Source organism: Cupressus sempervirens, chromosome 11 (assembly GCF_028749045.1).
Source record: "Cupressus sempervirens isolate cs-2001-9-10 chromosome 11, ASM2874904v1, whole genome shotgun sequence".
Lineage (NCBI taxonomy): Eukaryota > Viridiplantae > Streptophyta > Pinopsida > Cupressales > Cupressaceae > Cupressus > Cupressus sempervirens.
This window is the reverse complement of record NC_143128.1, coordinates 552,345,289-552,364,111: the sequence shown is the minus strand read 5'-3', so window position 1 is coordinate 552,364,111 and position 18,823 is coordinate 552,345,289. Positions and strand designations below refer to the sequence as shown.

At 34.6% G+C, this 18,823-nt stretch overlaps 1 protein-coding gene across 1 annotated transcript in view; it reads right to left on the bottom strand.

The window, feature by feature from the left end:
• Positions 1 to 18,823, bottom strand: part of LOC149530820 (brefeldin A-inhibited guanine nucleotide-exchange protein 2-like) — a 65,127-nt gene that overhangs the window by 7,030 nt on the left and 39,274 nt on the right. Inside the window, exons 8-11 of the mRNA XM_089811294.1 lie at positions 12,113 to 12,618; positions 11,684 to 12,005; positions 11,135 to 11,516; positions 10,302 to 10,990 (exon numbers count right to left, since the gene is read on the bottom strand). Of these exons, the coding sequence (XP_089667420.1) occupies positions 10,302 to 10,990; positions 11,135 to 11,516; positions 11,684 to 12,005; positions 12,113 to 12,618 (1,899 nt within the window). The remainder of the gene's footprint in view (positions 1 to 10,301; positions 10,991 to 11,134; positions 11,517 to 11,683; positions 12,006 to 12,112; positions 12,619 to 18,823) is intronic.

Here is an 18,823-nt window from a genome sequence, read left to right as displayed (position 1 = left end):
AATCTCAATAGAGAACACGCGCCTGGGACCACTGACCCCAAGACCCGGCAAGGGGCATTGCCCCTTGACCCCTAGAGCATGGGGGTGCTGCCCCCAAACCCCAGTAGTAAAATCTGGGGGAAACCACGCCGAATAAAGTGGGGAAAACTAATCTCAGAATCTGATTAGGCTCCACATCACAACAGCCATGATCCCTGCTTGTATCTAAAGGCTCAGCCTCATCTGCCATCAGCACTGCCTCTAGATCTGCCTGATCAACCCATTCCAAGTCTTCATCATTGAAGACAGGATTATTGACGTAAGTGTTCCACTCTGCCTATGAATCAAACTCCTCTAAAATGATAGGATATGTGTCAATGCGTAAGATGCGTAGTGTGAATGCAATCTACTAATTTGCACAAACAATCAATAATCAATATCTAAGAGCCAGTCAATCTGCTGGTTTGATCTATAAACCCCAAATATTTTTCTATAATTCACATTTTCCTCTCTTCCTTATGCTTGCAAATGAAAGAATGTTTTCTTTTGTGCTTGAGAGAAATGTATAAACCAAAAAAGTCACATAAGATTTTTTATTTTTTTTAAATTGACTACATTATTGTTGTTGACCCGACCAAGTCTGAGCCCAACGCCAATTTGGTCCATATTCATTGACTCAGCTATAGACTTTGTCCAGAGTCCTCTAACTATGCCCATAAGTAATTGGGCGACATTTTGCATCCAAGTAAAATGATCGCTAAGCAATTCTACCTAGTGAGTGTCAAGAAAGTAACACTTCTACTATAAAGAGTTTATCCTTTAATTTCTTGTTGAAAAATCATATTTTAGTTGGTACAAGCTGGGCATGATGATGAAATAAACTAAGTAATACCTACCAAATCTAAAGATGCTACACAATATTTATCAAGTTACCTAATCCTTGCATTTAGCCCCAAATCTTGATTCCGATGTGATTTTGATTCTGATTTCCTCCAAATTCTGACCTAGTTTTGATAGGATTCCAAACAGGCATCCGGACTCCAATATGATTCCGGACAGGCATCCAGATTCCCTGTGGGCTCCCTGGCCAGAATACGGGCAGAGCCCAGCGGAATCCACAAGCATCTTAGGCTGTGGGTGCCCAAAAACGGGCCAAAAATACCTTTTTTATTTTATTTTTAAATCTAAAAAGCATCTCAAAACCTAATTTTGAGCAATAAAGCATGCATATGGTCATTTCATGATCATTCATCTCTCAAACATTTCTTATTTGTTATACAGCTGTAGCATTTTTCTTTGAAGATAAATTTGGATATTAAATATGAAATATGGCTTGTAATTTATATTTTCATCGTGTAATAACATTTTGAGACTTTTGCAAAGTATGGATATGATATATGAGGTATTTTATTTATAATTTCAAACATTCAGGGGGAGTCTGAAATTCCATCAATTGATATCAGTTCAAAGGGAGTTTGACAATTATCATAGGCAACCTTGGAAAGAGTGCGGGCAGATAGAGGATACGGTTCAGTCAATGTTTGATAATCTTGATTGTATTGATAGGGAGTAGATCATGTCGAGATGGATTCTCCAATGATCAAGAAATTGTAGCAATCAGAGGACTATGATTCATGAGTCTTATTTCATTACTATTTGGGGCCTATGTACATCATGAGGAAGTGACCACTTCCATATGATTATCACTTGTATTTACGGAAGTTGTTGGAAGGTGATGATCTTAAAATCAATTAATCTTCTATTATGATGGATATCTTATGATGTCTAAGCAGATCATAATACATTATATCTTGCATGGTGGATTAATTTTCTTAAATAGATCATGAATATAATGTCTATAGAAAGTACTATTAAGGATACATGTGCACATACCTTATGAACATATGAGTACTTGGTGAATGTCATGCAACTTGATGTTCAGGAGAGCATTAATCAAAGTACTTAGTGAATATCGTGTGACTTGATGTTCAAGAGGCTATTACTCGGAGTACTTGGTGAATATCTTTCGAATTGATGCTCAGGAGACCATTACTCAAAATACTTGGTGAATATCATGTGACTTGATATTCTCGGGGCATTACTCTTGATATCATGAGATAATATCTAAATGGTGGGAATCTTCTTATTAAAGATATCCATAAAACTGTCATTCCTGATATTACGTTTAGGTAGTATATGTTCCTGTGTTTAACCTCCCTAACTAAGAGGAAGTGTTAATGTTAGTGCAGTTTCAGTTAGATAAAACTCATTAAAGATATATATATATATATATATTACATTCGTAATCATGATAATAAGCAAATGCTATTGACTATAAATGAGAGCTAAAGAGACATGTCTCTACAAATACATGCCTCTTAATATCAGAAACTTACACATTGAAAAGGTAACTTGAAACACACAGAAAACTACAACTGCTATTACAAGTTACAGCAATGACAAATCTATTAAAACACAACACTCAGTTTGGTACGTTGACTTTGGTGCCTCTCAGCATTTCGCTCATCATTGGGGTTGGTCCACAAAAATCCATGCCTTTCTCTGATTCAGTTGTTTTTGGAGGAGAGGAGTATACAATTGTCAGTAAAGGAAATGTCTAGCTTTCACTTTGTGGGATGGATTTCACATTTCTGAATGTGTACTTTGTTCTAGGCATGAAGCCAATTTATTGTCGGTCAGCAATGGCAACCAAAACTACTTCCATCGACAATCTTTGGCATTGTCAATATAGGCATTTGAATATTCACTCTGTCTCTCTCAATTGATGTGAGATAGTCTAGTTGTTCGCATACCTGAGTCTAGGAGCATGTCAGGCTGGGAAGCAACATCAAACTCCATTTTTAGATGGTGATGCTTGGAGGGCATTCAAGTCCCTACAGTTGGTCCATGAAGATGTTTGTGGGCCCATGACAACTTCTATCACAGGAAGCAGGTAATTTCTCCTATCTGTTGATGATTTGATCATTACTGGTAGTGCAACACATTTGGTTGAGCAAGACAAACAGAAATTGTGCCAAACATTTGACATGACAGATTTGGGACTTCTCCACTGTTGTCTTGGTGTAGAAGTTTGGTAGACAGATGCTTCCATTTTCATATCTCAGTCAAAGTATGCCAAAAGTTTTTTAAGCAAATTTCTGATGCAGGATTGCTAACCCATCTCTACACCTATGAAGAAAGGGTTGAGACATTCCGCTAAACCAAATTCATTGGTGAACAATGAGTCAGCATTTAGGCAACTAGTGGAGAGCCTTATCCATCTCACTACCACTCATCTTGATACGAGCTATGTTGTCAATTACATTTCTCGCTTCATGACAACCCCAAAGGCTGAACATTGGGTTGTTGCGAAGCACATGCTGCAATATGTAAAAGGCACTCCTGATTTTGGCATTATGTATGGCAGAAGTCAAGGTTCTTGGCTTGACTCAGATTGGGGAGATTTTATTGATGTTTGAAAATCTTCTTTTGGGTATGTTTTCAATTTGGGTGCAGGTGCAGTCACATGGACCAGCAAGATGCAGTAGGCAGTATCACTCTCCTCTACTGCAGCTGAATAAAGAGGAGCAGTTAAGGCAGTTTGGCTTCAACAGATGCTTGTCGACTTGCATGCCTCAAGCAGGCCCTACTCTCATGTTTTGTGATAATCAGGAAGCTCTGAAGTTATCCAAGAATCCAATCTTCCATGAATAGACAAAACATGTAGACCTTCATTGTCACTACATCCACCAGCTTGTCAAAGATGACTGTACACACTAAAGACAACACTGCAGACATCCTCACCAGGTCTCTCAGTCCGGAAAAGTTTGTCAAGTTTCAGGGGACAACCTGGTGTAGTTGATAGACTGACCACTAAGGGAGGGTATTAGATTTTTACTATCTTAGGTTCTTGCTATATATAGCTTGTTCTTTAGAACCTTAGTTAATGGTTGTTTAGGCTTTGTTTTTAGTTTTCTTATTCAGTTCCATATTTAAGTGTTGTCTTTACTTAGACAACTTTACTTTTTTGTTTACATTTTTTATAGCATCTATAAACTCTATTTAAGAGTGCATTGTTAATACAATTATTCATTCCGTCTTTTAACAATTTCACACATTGTAAGTACACATATTGTATTGTCTTTATATTTCTCCAAGGCTCCTCTCAGAAGTGTCACATAGTCCATTTGAATGTTCTTGAAGAATATTTTTGAGCGGATATTTACATTTTTTAAAAGTTTTGTTTTTTGAATGTAGCAAACATAGGTAACTGATAAACTAGACTACCAAATATTTGTTAAAATAACTAAGATAATTTCTGCAAATGTAGAATCATGGCCATTGTAATTGATGATTTCCAAATGCATACTTGAATCTCATATAAATATGAGGAGACATGTCTCTATAGTTAATCACCATTTACTTAATAAATAACTACATGTATAACTCACCTTTAAACATATATATAATATTAATATATTAACCATATATGTAATATAATATTATATTATTATATAATAATATAATAATGCATAATATATATAATATATATTATATTACATATATATATAATATATATTATATTACATATATATATAATATATAATGCATAATATATATAATAAATATTATATTATATATATAAGATACTTAAGAATAAATTTTCATCAATGAGGTAGCTCTGATAAAATCAATCCGACAACGGCTACAACAAAGTCATGTCCCATAGAGACATGTGATGATGAAACAATTACATTCAAGAACTTCATAACACAATAGTCTCTTCTAATCATAAGAGCACAATTAGCTAAATAAAGTAATTTATGAATACATAGATGTATATATATATGAGACATAAAACAATGTTCATATAAACCATGAATACAAATACTCAATGTAATGAGTATATCACTTTGACTGATGCTATACTTCAACACTCTCTTTTAGCAAGGGAGAAGTGACAAAAACATTTTATGAGATACCAATATCAAGGATATTTATACACAACATATTATCTGACTTTAACGCTCTGAAATTGTGACTTGTCAAATAACTACAATCACAATGTTATAAACATTATCATAACATATATTATGATCTTTAATTGTCCAAAACAATATCTAGAGTAATCATAATGCATTCGTTATCAATAATCTCTAATTGTCCAAAACAATCTCTAGAATTTTCATAATAATAGGCCTATCATTTGCAAGATTATCATCTTACAAAGATTACCTTCTATCTATTCATTATCATGGTGTCCGGCAAAATCCGGCCCAAAGAACCATGATAACAAGTCTACCATTTATAAGATCGTCATCTTATAATGGTTACCTTCTGTTTATATATGTCAATGAAAGATCGTCACCTTTCATTACATATCATATGAGTGATAATAACCACCATGAACCCAGTCATAGAGTAGTACAAAGAGTTTTCACCTCATATTTCTCTCTCATAGAGGAGAGTGTATTATAAAGAATTTCTCTTAGAACTTCTCATAGAGAAGATATCATCCACAAAGGATTACATCTCAAAATTTCTCCCTCTGAACATCAATCCTGGAAAGTCATGTCCTCTAGTTACTTCCTTAGAAACTCTCTTTACCCAAGGATGCTTGTCTAACTCATTACTTCTTCATGATATCCATAGGAGTCGGCCCATCAACATCATGCAATCACCCATATGTATTTGTAGACTCACTCTGAGTATAAATCTTCTAAGCTCCGGCGTTGTCATCGAAGAAGTGTGATACTCCCTCTTAATGTAGAAGAATCTCATAATCTTAGCCATCAAAGTTGTTTTCTTCAAGAGCCTCACTTTATCCATCTTAATCATTAGGATCTTTGTAACTACTTTACATATGCTACCAAATTTTTGGTAGCGTTTATAGAGTACCAACCTTCTTTTCCTGTAAGAATATCCTCAAACATAAAGGAAAAGATCAAAGCAAATAACCCTTAAATAGTATGTATAGAATTACAAAATAAATGAATAGATAAATGTAAAAGATACAAGTACTTATTTGCCCATGAGGGTCATGGAATATCTCCTTTTCTAAGGATGGTTCAATTGAGAATGAAACATTGCCTATTATTCCCCCCCCACAATGTAAGATTCCTACTCTTATATCATTTGAACACTTTTACATCATATCAAATTTGATGACTTCTTTCTAAGTTACAACTTTCTCTTTTCATCTATTGAAGCTCCAAACATTCATCAAGCTTAATAGTAGAAGCTAACACAAACTCGTCCACAATACGCCAATATCTTGATTGAGTATGATTTGTGCCACTTGAATGACTCTACAACTCGTACATCAAGTTTCATTTATCAAAGAAAGACTCGTAGATAGTTTAATTAAAGTCACAACTTTCTTATAATGTACATAAGGGGTAGGCCCATTCACATAGTTGCATGAATTTCAGTCCTCTTGACTTTCACAATTTATCGATCACTGAAGATTCCATCACAACATTGGTTTGCTCCCTTTGAATCATTATGATTGATATCACTGACGGTTGATGAAACCATATCCTCTATATGCTCCCTCTGACGAATGTGTCATAATTCCTCTAAACATAAATCTTCTAAGCTTCTAAAATAAACTTCCCTTTAACAAAGTGTTACTCTCTAAATCTGATATTTATCCTCCTTTTCCTGCAAGAACATTCTCAGAGGAAAAGGTCAAGGCAAATGCTCGTATAGAATAACAAGTAAGCGAGATATTACAAAGATTAGATAAATAAAATACTCAAGGATAATAAATTCTCATTTGTACAAATAAGAATATCAATATTAATTACAATGTTAGCAATTTAACTCATAACCATTACTACCAATAACATAAAGGATTATAATCTCTCTTTATTTTTCAATAATAGAATAATAAAATGAAGATAACAAAATACTTAATTTCTATATATATATATATGATTTTTCCCTTGTAAAATACTCTATCATTCTTGTGATGATAATATAGGAATGATACCTTAGATAAGGATTGTCTTTATAAGGAGCATTTGTGGCATCACGTGGTCTCCTTTCTCACTCTTTTGCATCCTCTTTGAGCACCTTTTATGATAACTTTCATGCATGGTTTCCTTTTTCTACAACTGTTTGTTCTATTGATGAACATCCAATTTCTAATAAATTAACATTCATAATGAACGTTCTCAACCAAGAATAATTGGACCATGTTATGACATTGATAATACATGCCCTCCACCAAGATGAACTTGGATCATATTATGACATTCTCAAGGAATGTCCTTCACCAAGACGTACTTTTAATTATTTATTATACCATTCAATGTCATTATAATAAAATAACTTATTACATAATTTCTTGATTTCATTATATATCATATATTTGTTAGTATTAATTTCTTAATCAAATAACTAAATACGATTAAGAAATTCTTATTCAAAAAATGAGAAACCCATATCTGGTAATCTATTCTTTATCAATACTAGATAAATTTAACAACAGATTTCATATTCACATAAGAGTCGAGTAATAAAAGATGCTTAAATACTTACCTCCATCTCCATTTTGACTTCTTCAACTACTAAGCACAAATCTGTCAAATTTTAACGCTGGCCCAACTTATCCATGTTGTGATTGGGTCTGAATCGTTTATAAATCTCGTGTCCATGTCCTTTCTTTGGTCTCAACCTTGCTAAGCTCTCCAAATGCTTGTAATGGACATCACGATCATTGAGATCATCACCAAGCAGGAGTATAGTACTGACATTAATAGTATATGTTGAATAATGGAAATGCTCATACACATTAGTCAAAACAAGCAAATGACCATGATAATGTAGGCCACCGAAGCTATATCAAGGAGTTCTCTCCTTAGACTTCCATTTTCTAGTCTTGACTCAGTTAGATGCAACATAATATAACTCCTACAATAGTGAAGACTTGGCTATGTCATCCAATAATTGCGTGCCCAAATTTCACACTCAATGCCTTTGTAAGGATCAAAATCACGATGATAGAACAATTATTATATTGGATAATTCTTGCCAAATCGTTGTCGATATATCATTTTTACCTCATGCCTCATAAAATTAAAAACAAAGTCTCTCTTGTAGATGCAAATGAATGACCATTACCTGCATTACTCCCCCTCCATTAGTAATTGTGGGTTTTGATATATTTGTTTCACTTCTTTATTAAGATATTTGTATCACACAAATAGGGATGTCGCTGGTGTGGAAATAGAATCCTCCAGAATATATGTATGAAAGATACTCTAGATTATGTTTCTCAGGCTAATTCTTCAACCAACATTCTATGATGTGTAATACCCATTGATAGTAGACAACCTCCTCTTTATGAGATCAGCGATTCATTTATAGTCAATTCATTGTGTTTGAATCCATGCATATTGTAAGGCATATGTTGTACTCCCAATCAGTACTCCAAGCGATAAAGAGTCCACCGTGAGGTATGTCCCATATTATTCACAACCATTGATTCATAAACAAGTACTTTATCAATATTTTTGATTAGCAAGACCATGTCAAAGGTACTCCTAATCAGTACTCCAAGCGACAAAGAATCCTCTATAATATATGTTTGAAAGATACTCTAGATTATGTTTCTCAGGCTAATTCTTCGACCAACATTCTGTAATATGTAATACCCATTGATAGTAGACAACCTCCTCTTTATGAGATCAGCGATACATTTATAGTCAATTCATTGTGTTTGAATCCATGCATATTGTAAGGCATATGTTGTACTCCCAATCGGTACTCCAAGCGACAAAGAGTCCACCGTGAGGTACGTCCCATATTATTCACAACCATGATTCGTAAATGAGTACTTTCTTGATATTTCTGATTAGCAAGACCATGTCAGAGGATTCCATGGTGAGCCAGGTGTTTGAATCTCCATTACCCAATCTGAGCTCATTGATGACCCAATCAATCATTAATCTTCAATACCTCCAATCAATATTTATCATCCGAAGAGTTCTTCAATAATCATTTGTGTTCGAAGGAATTGATAATCTGCATGTTCAAAGAGTTCTTCAATAACCGGTTGTGTTCCTCCTACCTCATACATATATGGAAAGAGTCTTCACTCTACTTCATAACTTTTGTCATGACTTTCCACGATGGTAGTTACATGGAACTCTGCCCTTTGTTTCATGCTTAAATGGTTTTTATTCTTTTAGATTTGCAACCTGCTCTGATACCATGTTAAAGTAACTAAGATCGTTTCTGCAAATATAGAATCATGGCCATTGTAATTGATGATTTCCAAATGCATATTTGAATCTCATATAAATATGAGAGAAGGAGACATGAAGAGACATGTCTCTATAGTTAATCACCATTTAGTTAATAAATAACTATATGTATAACTCACCTTTAAACATATATAATATTAATATATTAACCATATATGTAATATAATATATATTATATTACATATATAACATATATTATATTACATATATAATATATATATTATATATATAAATATGTATTGCATAATATATAATATATTTTATATATTATATTACATATATAATATTTTATATATATATAAGATACTTAAGAATAATTTATCATCAATGAGGTAGCTCTGATAAAATCAATCCGACAGAGGCTACAACAAAGTCATGTCCCGTAGAGACATGTGGTGGTGAAACAATTACATTCAAGAACTTCATAATACAATAGTCTCTTCTGATCATAAGAGCCCAATTAGCTTAGTAAAGTAATTTATGAATACATAGAGGTCTATATATATATATATATATATATATATATATATATATATATATATATATATATATATGAGACAAAATAATGTTCATATAAACCAGGAATACAAATACGCAATGTAATGAGTATATCACTTCAACTGATGCTATACTTCAACACTCCCTCTTAGCAAGGGACAAGTGACAAAAACATTTTATGAGATATCAAACAATGATCACAGACAGATGGTGGACTGCAAAAACATATTGTACCTGGAGGAACACAACAATCCAACAAGAGTTACTATATCCAAAGATAGAAGTGGTGGTTAGCAAGGATTTAGCACAAATATGTGCAAACTACAAGGAACAAGTGGTGATGCAATTTAAACTTCAACTAGGAATCAAGTAATCTCAAATACACCATTTTAACTCATTGTGTTTCAAGGACAGCATGTAAGGAATAAGAATAATAGACCAAGTCAGATCGGCTAAATGAGAGGCAGTTTTGTGACCCTTCAGAAGAAAGATATTAAACAAATGTAAGGATAAAGACAACAATGTTCTTGATATGAAAAAAAGACGTGATACCTGGATCAAAAGAAGTTGCACTGCAGTATGACATTTGGTATCGGAGATTGCAAGTTCTAACTTGCTATGCCTATGTGCTTCCATTTCTTCAGTAGCAATTGATGCATCAGATGAAGCTCCATAAGTTGGTGTTAAAGATTCTGCAGCACTTCCCATATCAATATCCTCCATGCTATGGACAATTGTAGCGAAGTCAGGAAGTGTTTCTATAGCTGCTTCTTTTAACGATAACACAACTTCCTGCCACTTTTCCTCTGAGAATAAGCCTCCTGCATTGCTCATCAAACGAACAAAAGCAGCAACACCAATTCCTGCCAAACTTTGATGGGGTCGCTTAATAAAACTGATCAGGAGTGTCAATACTTTCTTTAGTATAAGATTTACAGTATTGTAAAACTTGACAAAGAGGTCTACAGCAAGTTGCAGTGCTAGTGTGCATGTTTCATAAAGCCAAGCATCTTCCTCTATGTCTTTGAGCTCATGTTCTGATCCATCTCCCTGTACCTTGAATCCAGCAGGATCAATGGCATGCCGAACATAATCAAATAATGGAAAGAGAACCGAGTCGTACACACGCTCCCAAAGAGCTGGTGAGAATAAATGTCCATGATAGCGAAGTGTGTCAAAAAGCACCTGCAATGCACTTTTTCTAATATCCGGCCTGGGATCAAATGTAAGTTCTGATAATCCTGTCATATACAAATAAACAATGAGTGTTACTAAGACATTTTATTTTCAGAATTAAATGCTTTCATTGGTGCACCAGACCAAGACTGCAAAAGAAAACAATTCATCTCTGTAATGTAAATAGGACACCACACTAAACTAAATACCTGCCAATAAAGGGAACCAAAAATACAAATGATCTTCTCTGTCAGTAAATGTTGGACTGGTTGAATTTTCATCCTTTTCTGTACCAGTCGAAGGAGAAACTGGCTTCCCAGCCTTCTCTTTTTCCTTGCTCTTCGCAGAAGAGCCAAGTTCCCCTTCAGCAAGTTTTAGAGCACAAAATCGAAGGAATGCAATTGCATTCAAGCTAACATCTTTGTTGAACCTGCTGTTCGTAAATGCAATCAAACAGTTAACACAATCTGTAAAGGTTGTTGTCTCTGTCTCAGTTATATAAGGAAAGTAGTCTCGCACTATCTTTTCAATGGTCTCAAAAGCTAAAAGAACAATATTCTTGTGCTCATCTGATGCTGCTGTTGTGAAAACCTGAAACATGAGTTAAGATTAGGCAACATAATAGAAGAAATAAGATTAAAAAATATTATTATTTCTCATTGGAAAATTATTTTGGATAACAATTCTTAAACTCCATAATAGTTTCTAGTAATTGCACATGACTCCATGAAAGGAAAGTAAAAGTAAATGATGCATACCATGAACATGATTTTCCAACCTGACTTCACATTATTGACACGAGCAAAAACCATTTGAGAAACACATCTAATGATCAGTTCTCTGATTTCAACAGAATTTGTCTTCCGCATGACAATGACAAACGGTTTCATGAACTCATTCTGGAAATTATAATTAACCAACTCTTCACGTTCTAAGAACTTCATAGCAAGTTGTCGCAGAGAATCCATTGCAAAAATAGCAATAGACAAATTTTCAGAGCATCCAATAGTAACAAAGAAATCAGAAAGCACATTCCAAATCCGGGACCAGATTAATCTGATTCGGTTCATGTTGTAATGTCTGCATAATCAAAATACAGCATTACTCATCATTTACCACAATATCTCAACATACACCAAAAAGTAAGCAGAAACAATTTGACAATTCACATAACACTAAAGCCTTACGCAATCTCCACAATTTTAGTGAGGCTAAAAACTCGAGGATCTGCAGGAGAGCGGAGCTCCTCCATAGAAACTTTACAAAGAGCCTTTACGAAATCAACTATTGCCTCACTGTTCAGCTTTTGGCTTCGTGTGAATATGCGGTTCATTTCAAAGCTTCCAACCTGTTCAAGCATATTCAAATTCGTAACCAGATTATTCATCTGCTCTGTTGTAACTACTCCTGAAGCATGACCCCCAACACCAGCACTGTCATATGAACCCCGTCGAGCAGCAGCTGCTGCATATTGCAACCGGCCAGGGCCCTTCTTCTTTAGGACAGGAAGAATACTCGACTTCGACTGTTTCGCTTTTTCCAATTCATTCTGAGGTAAAGCAAAGAAGGTTGCATCTGGAGGAGCACCCTCACCTAACAGATGCAAATGTTCAAATCGTGAAACACATGTTAAAATGTGTTCCCATGCTTCTTGCAAATAGTTACCATCTTCATCAGCTATTGAAATAATTGCCTACAAAACAAATCATTGCCAAAAGAAGTGAGACATAATTATAACATATCCTATGCATGAAAACTTCCCAAATAATGAGAGCTATGCATGGAACCAAATTATTTTCAGTAGTGTTTGATGAAGATTATATTGATAAACAAGGGAAGATATTATTCCGTGCATTCTATATATCTTTGTGTGAGAATGTGTGTAAAATGTACATGTGTATGTACATATGCATAGAAGTACCTCTGTGTATGGGCCTTTGCATGTGTAGGTTCCTATAAATAAGTGTGTGTGTTGGTGCTTGTGTGTGCAAGCCGATGTGTTAGTGTGTATATGTGTGTACCTGCATGCATGGATGTAAGGGTGCATGTGCATCATTTTGAGTTATTGTGCATACACACATGCATTTTCTGTGTGTATGCTTACAGAAATTTGTATGTGTTTGTGTATACAAAGACACACACAAATTATTTGGTGTGTGTCTAGAGAGAGAGGGGAGGGGAGAGGATAGACTAAAATATATACACACTTTTATGTACATGTGATTTAATATATATGTGTCTGTGGGTGCGCAGAGAGAGAGAGAGAGAGAGAGAGACTTTGTATGGTCTTTACAAAGGATACTAACACTCATATCTCCAAATCAACCATCCAAAAATGAGCTTTTCCTTCAAAAATTATAACCTATATATGTTTTGTATGCTTTCAGAGGTAATGGTACCTAAAACAAACATAAAAGCAACAAGTGGTTGGTGTGAGGAGTCAACAACAGTTGACCTTCGCACTAACTGGGGCATATTAAAGAAAAATGTACAAATTTGCTTAACATACTATTGTTATGAAATCTCTGTAGTATGGTAGGAATGGATTTTCTTTAATACACTAATAAAGAATAGCTGTTCTGTGTTTCTGTCCATTTCGTACATAATTATCTATTAACCAATCTAAAAAGGTCAATTTGGTATAGCATACCACTCCTTTAACTGGGAAAGTCGGGCTATTATTATGTATAACACAAGGAAGCAGATCTGGAAGAGCAGGGAATGGATATAAAACGAGAATGTGTTAGACAAATTACATATATGAGGACCCCTCAAGAGGATAAAACAAAGGTTTCATTATCAGTAAAAAAACACAAAGCACAATATCTCTTAAGTTTGGTGTAGATTTATGATTCCTGTTCCTCATTTATCGTACACGAGTCTAAATGGAAAGTTTCACCATAATTGCACTACTCTTCCAGAGTTATTGCCAAAAAAAATGGTTATAAGACTACCAAACTGAACATTGTTCAGTATGTTGAGTTATTGATTTTAATTTACTTATTTTATGCTCTGAAGACCAACCAAATAACAAAAGGAAAATGTCTTGGGGTTCACCATGCAGTATAATGGTTGAGTGGTTGCATTGATAATGGTGCAAACAAGGTTCCAATCACTGCTGGGATCGCACTGCATTCATGCTGGTACTGGGTCATCCTTATGCACATGTTGCTGGTGGATGGAGGAAAGGAGATTTTTAAGAGGAGTTAATGCCTTGGCCATCATTGTGTATGTATTACTGGTGGAGGGTGAAGAGGAGAGATTGACAAGATGTTAATGACTCAGTCTAATATTAGGCTAAGTCACAAAGTTCGGATTCAAAATCGGGTTTGTCAATCATAAAATTCGTATGAAATTCAGCAAGGGTAAAAATTTGGAAAAAAAATCGACATTAAATTTTAGTTATATATGTTTGTCTTTTTAAATATTAGTAATATATCCACAAAATTGTCAAAATACTTTTAAATTGCTAAACAATTTAACTACATAACTCAAAATCAGTTTAAAATAATAAACAACTATATTTTTTATATTGAAATCGTTTACAAATCTTGTGCTCATTCAAGCAACAACATGAGAATTACAAGCTTATTCAAGCTCCTTTCGAGCAACCACACTAAAAACAACATTTGGAAGACCAAGAGTCACAACTTAGAATCCACCTTTTTAAAATGAGACAAATACAACCAATAGAAGACCAAGAGTCACAAATAAACAATTATTTTAAATAATGGTGTTATATAAAACATCATAAAATTCGAATGAAGTTTGGAAAGAGAAAATACGCTGAAATCCAGATGTCATGGATGAAATTCAACAAATCCTGTGACTTAGATCTTGGGGATAGGGTCCCCCGTTGTGACCCCACTTGTTCCAAAGCTCCAGTCAAAGCCATCAACAATCAAATTTTTAAAAAAATACAAATGCCATTATATAGCTAATGTGTTTTGAGTTTAAATGACATTAATCATTTTAAATTTTAGAAATATGGATTGTATCTTTTGAATTTCCATCTAGAATCTAATGCCTAGTCAAATATCACAAGGCAACAGTAATGGTAATTTGGCAATTGAACTCACTGAGGTTAGTCCAAATTCAAACAGGACAACCAAGAATAAAGACCCTCAATTTTCCAAGTCACAATGGTACCATTAACACATACTTCAGGCTTAGTGGGGTCAACCTTGTACATTTGAACTTAACATGAGCATATTCTGCCGTAGAATTTGTGTTTAGTAGTAATTCCTAGCGAATCCTTCTTGGGAACATCTCGGCGATAGTTTTAAAAAACTCTGAGTGCTCAAAGGACTTGCAAGTACTTAAGCAGGAAAACGGTGGGAGAGTAACTGCCTGAAAAATTCACGGCTCACTTATTGTTAACACAAGTCGTGTAATTTTCCAAAAAAATCACCCAAAAGTCACTCCAACCCACAGAAAATTGCAATGAAAACAACAACTATAAATTTGTGTATTTCCATTCAGTTTTGGACTTAGTTACCGATTGCAATTCGGATACGTGAATCGGATCCATGGATTCATAATTTTTTTTCCCAATTACGATTCATGGAGGATTTGTGTGTGTGTGTGTGTGTATGTATGTGTGTGTGTGTATATATATAGATACATAGATATATATGCATTATATATACAGTATACTAAAAAATGAGAGAAACATACATAATTCTAAAACTAAATCATTTCAAAGTATGAATCTATGATTCTAAATCATTTCATAGTATGAATCTATAATTCTGGTATGAATCTATAGATCAAATCTATAATAATTATAAGAAAATAATTGAAAAAAAAAAAAAAAAAGTTTTGAAAGAATCCGGACGAATCCAGCCACAGATCCAGATCCAGATCCAGCTTCTAGGGCACAAATTCGGTAACTAAGGTTTTGGATTATGAACATTTCAAGCAATGGATGGAAGAAAAATACTGAAGATAATTTTTAATGGATTTTCATGAATGTGCTTGGCTTCACAGGTCTATTGTCTACCATCTACAAATGTGGAGATATGTATAAATAATACACTGTATGTGTTAAGCTTGAGTCTTGACTGTCAAATATGGAGATAGTATAAAGCGTATAAAGCTCAAGACTTAACCGTTGATGGTGGTGAGTGAGGATTTGGTGCCTTTTCAGTTATTTTGAGTGACATAATCTCAACTATTCAACTTGTGGATACAGGTAAAGCCACCATGTAATGCCCCTTTCCTAGATGACCTTGTATTCTTCCGTAAATAAACAAAATCCAAATGAAACAAGGCCAATATAAACCATAAGTGTTATTTATTATTCGTGTTAAGAACTTTGTTCTGATCACTGTTGCAAACATTGCAAATTCTGTAGTGGTTATCTTATTTCCTCACATGGTACTATTTCACATAGTACTATCTCCTGTTGATCTCTATTAAATTTTCCCATGTTTTGACCAGTGAATCCTTCTAATCTAGTATTAGATCATCTTCATCCTCTGCTTCCCTCTTCCAAGGTAGTGTGATTAGCATCACAAGATAAACAGTAAACAAGACAGACAACAATAATAAAATATCAAGATCCTGAAGACACCCAACTGCATCTTCTAGTGTTGCCTATAAATCCTAAATTTTATTTAGCTGTACATGAATACAAGGTGAGCAGCTGGTCTATGAGAACAGAAAAGTTGAAGATGGATATAATAAGCGTCGATAAAAATATTTCAGATGCAGATACAACATGAAGGTTTCTTATAAATTCAGGATTATTGTCACTTTGTAAGATTATATGAGAGATTTTGAAGCCTTTTATTCTTAGTTGCCAGGTTCGCACCCCTGACCCCATGCACCCACACTGGGTTCATGAAGGTACAGGTACCCTGCGCACCCACAGTGTACCCAGAGCACCTGGGGCATACTCTGGGCACACCCAGGGCAAACCCAGAGTTGATTCTTTTCAAAACCTGGATTTATTCTAATTCTTTTGGACCCCCATATTCTTCAAAAAACCTTGTTATCTGTCTACATTGAGAAAACAAAATCAGAAAACGGGGTCACATATAAGGTAGCTGGTCATGTCATTAATAGGGTCATTCAACCTCCGCGATTGAGTACTATCTGTAGGTATAATTGATTCTGCATAACTTTAGAGATTTTTTTTTTAATAATATATTAGCAATTTATTGGCGTATTGTTTGGGTGTCGCCCAAACATAAGAGTATTCTTCTTCAAGGAGAGGAGCCCGGAAGGCTGAATCTGATTTACTCTCTCTTTGTTTGAGGACAGACCCACATACTATCAATAATCATCATAGTTGGCTTGCAAAAATCAAGCCCATTTTGTTATTTGGAGTGCCCATTGTTGCTCATTAATGCCCTCTGTCAATTAAGCACCATTGCATCCTTTTTTACTGGTAATCTATAGGGTCATTCTGTGTAACCAATGGGAAATAACCTGGTTGATTGCTGATGAAGTTGACGGAAGACATTGAGCTGTATATCTGATGTTAAGTTCATAAATTATCTCCAAGGAGCACATAATAGATAGAAATGTTCATCTTTTCTCAAGCAAAGGCCAAAAGAGGGATTGGAACTGGGGGTTATAATGCCTAGATATATGATTGTTGCTACTGCAACCTTGTTGGCCAAGAAAAATAAACCCTAAAATGGCAGAATATGATATTTTTTATAAAACATCATATTGAAATTCTTAACCATCAATTGGCATTTGACATTAATCTGATTGGCATACTATTTTATTTATTTAGTTTTAGAATTCTGTATATTTCTTTAGATTATTTGTATATAATATGTATACACAGAACACACATACATAAAGACGAACCCAAACCCACATACCGGGTTCTTGTAAACTTAGCTTTTATTAGAATAGACTGTATCGCATATTTCGTGACACTTAAAGATCAAATAGCTGCATACCCATATCTTATACCATTCAAGTACTTCCACAATTATGTAATGTATTTACTTTTCTTTGTTTATGACTGCCAATTTTAATTTAAAACTTTTGGCCATCACCCCTCCAAAGGAATCCAAAACTGAGGCAAGATTAGTATTATTTTGGGACAGTTCCAAAATATGCCATCTTTAGAAGGCAAAAACTGCCATTATGTAGAAAGAAAGCCCTATTGTCTGTTGCTGAAAGCCACTATTTTCAGAGAACACTCACGCAGGTTATTCTTTCTTGTTTTCTGATTTTTTTGGGGGGAATTATTTTTACTTTTTATTGAAAAAAACTGTGGCCTACATCACTACAAGTCTATAAGTACAAAAGGCCCAAAAATGGGAGAACATTGGACAGACTGTCCAAAAAGAGGTCCACAACTGAGGCAAGATCAGTATTATATTGGGACAATTTCAAAATCTGCCATCCAAGGAAGACAAAAACTGCCATTATGTAGCAGCAAAGCCCTATTATTTGTTACTGAAAGCCACCATTTTCAGAGGACACTCACGGAGGTTGTTAATTCTTGTTTTCTAATTTTTTGACAGGCTTTGTTTATATTTTTATTTTGAAGGATTTGATATCCATCAGTTCAAGTAAGAAATGTCTAAAAGCAGGAAGACATGGGACAGGCAATCCAAAAAAACAAATGATCATTTGCAACCATTGTACTTGGGATATTAGATGAGGTATAAATCATCTGAAATATCTTCTTGCAGAGATCCCTGGCAGGAATGTTACACCATGTGATGATGTAATGTTCCTATCTTGGTATTTACGTCAGATTTCAGAAATGGCTATGGAAGGAGCAAGGAGAGAGGCCGTACGGCCTTATGGTTTCCTCTATACGGTATACTTGGCAAGACAATGGTGACTGTACGGTAGCAGAAAAGGGTCGTACGGTCAGGAAATGAAGCCGTACGGTAAGGTGGGTGGGGGGCAAGATGATGGCC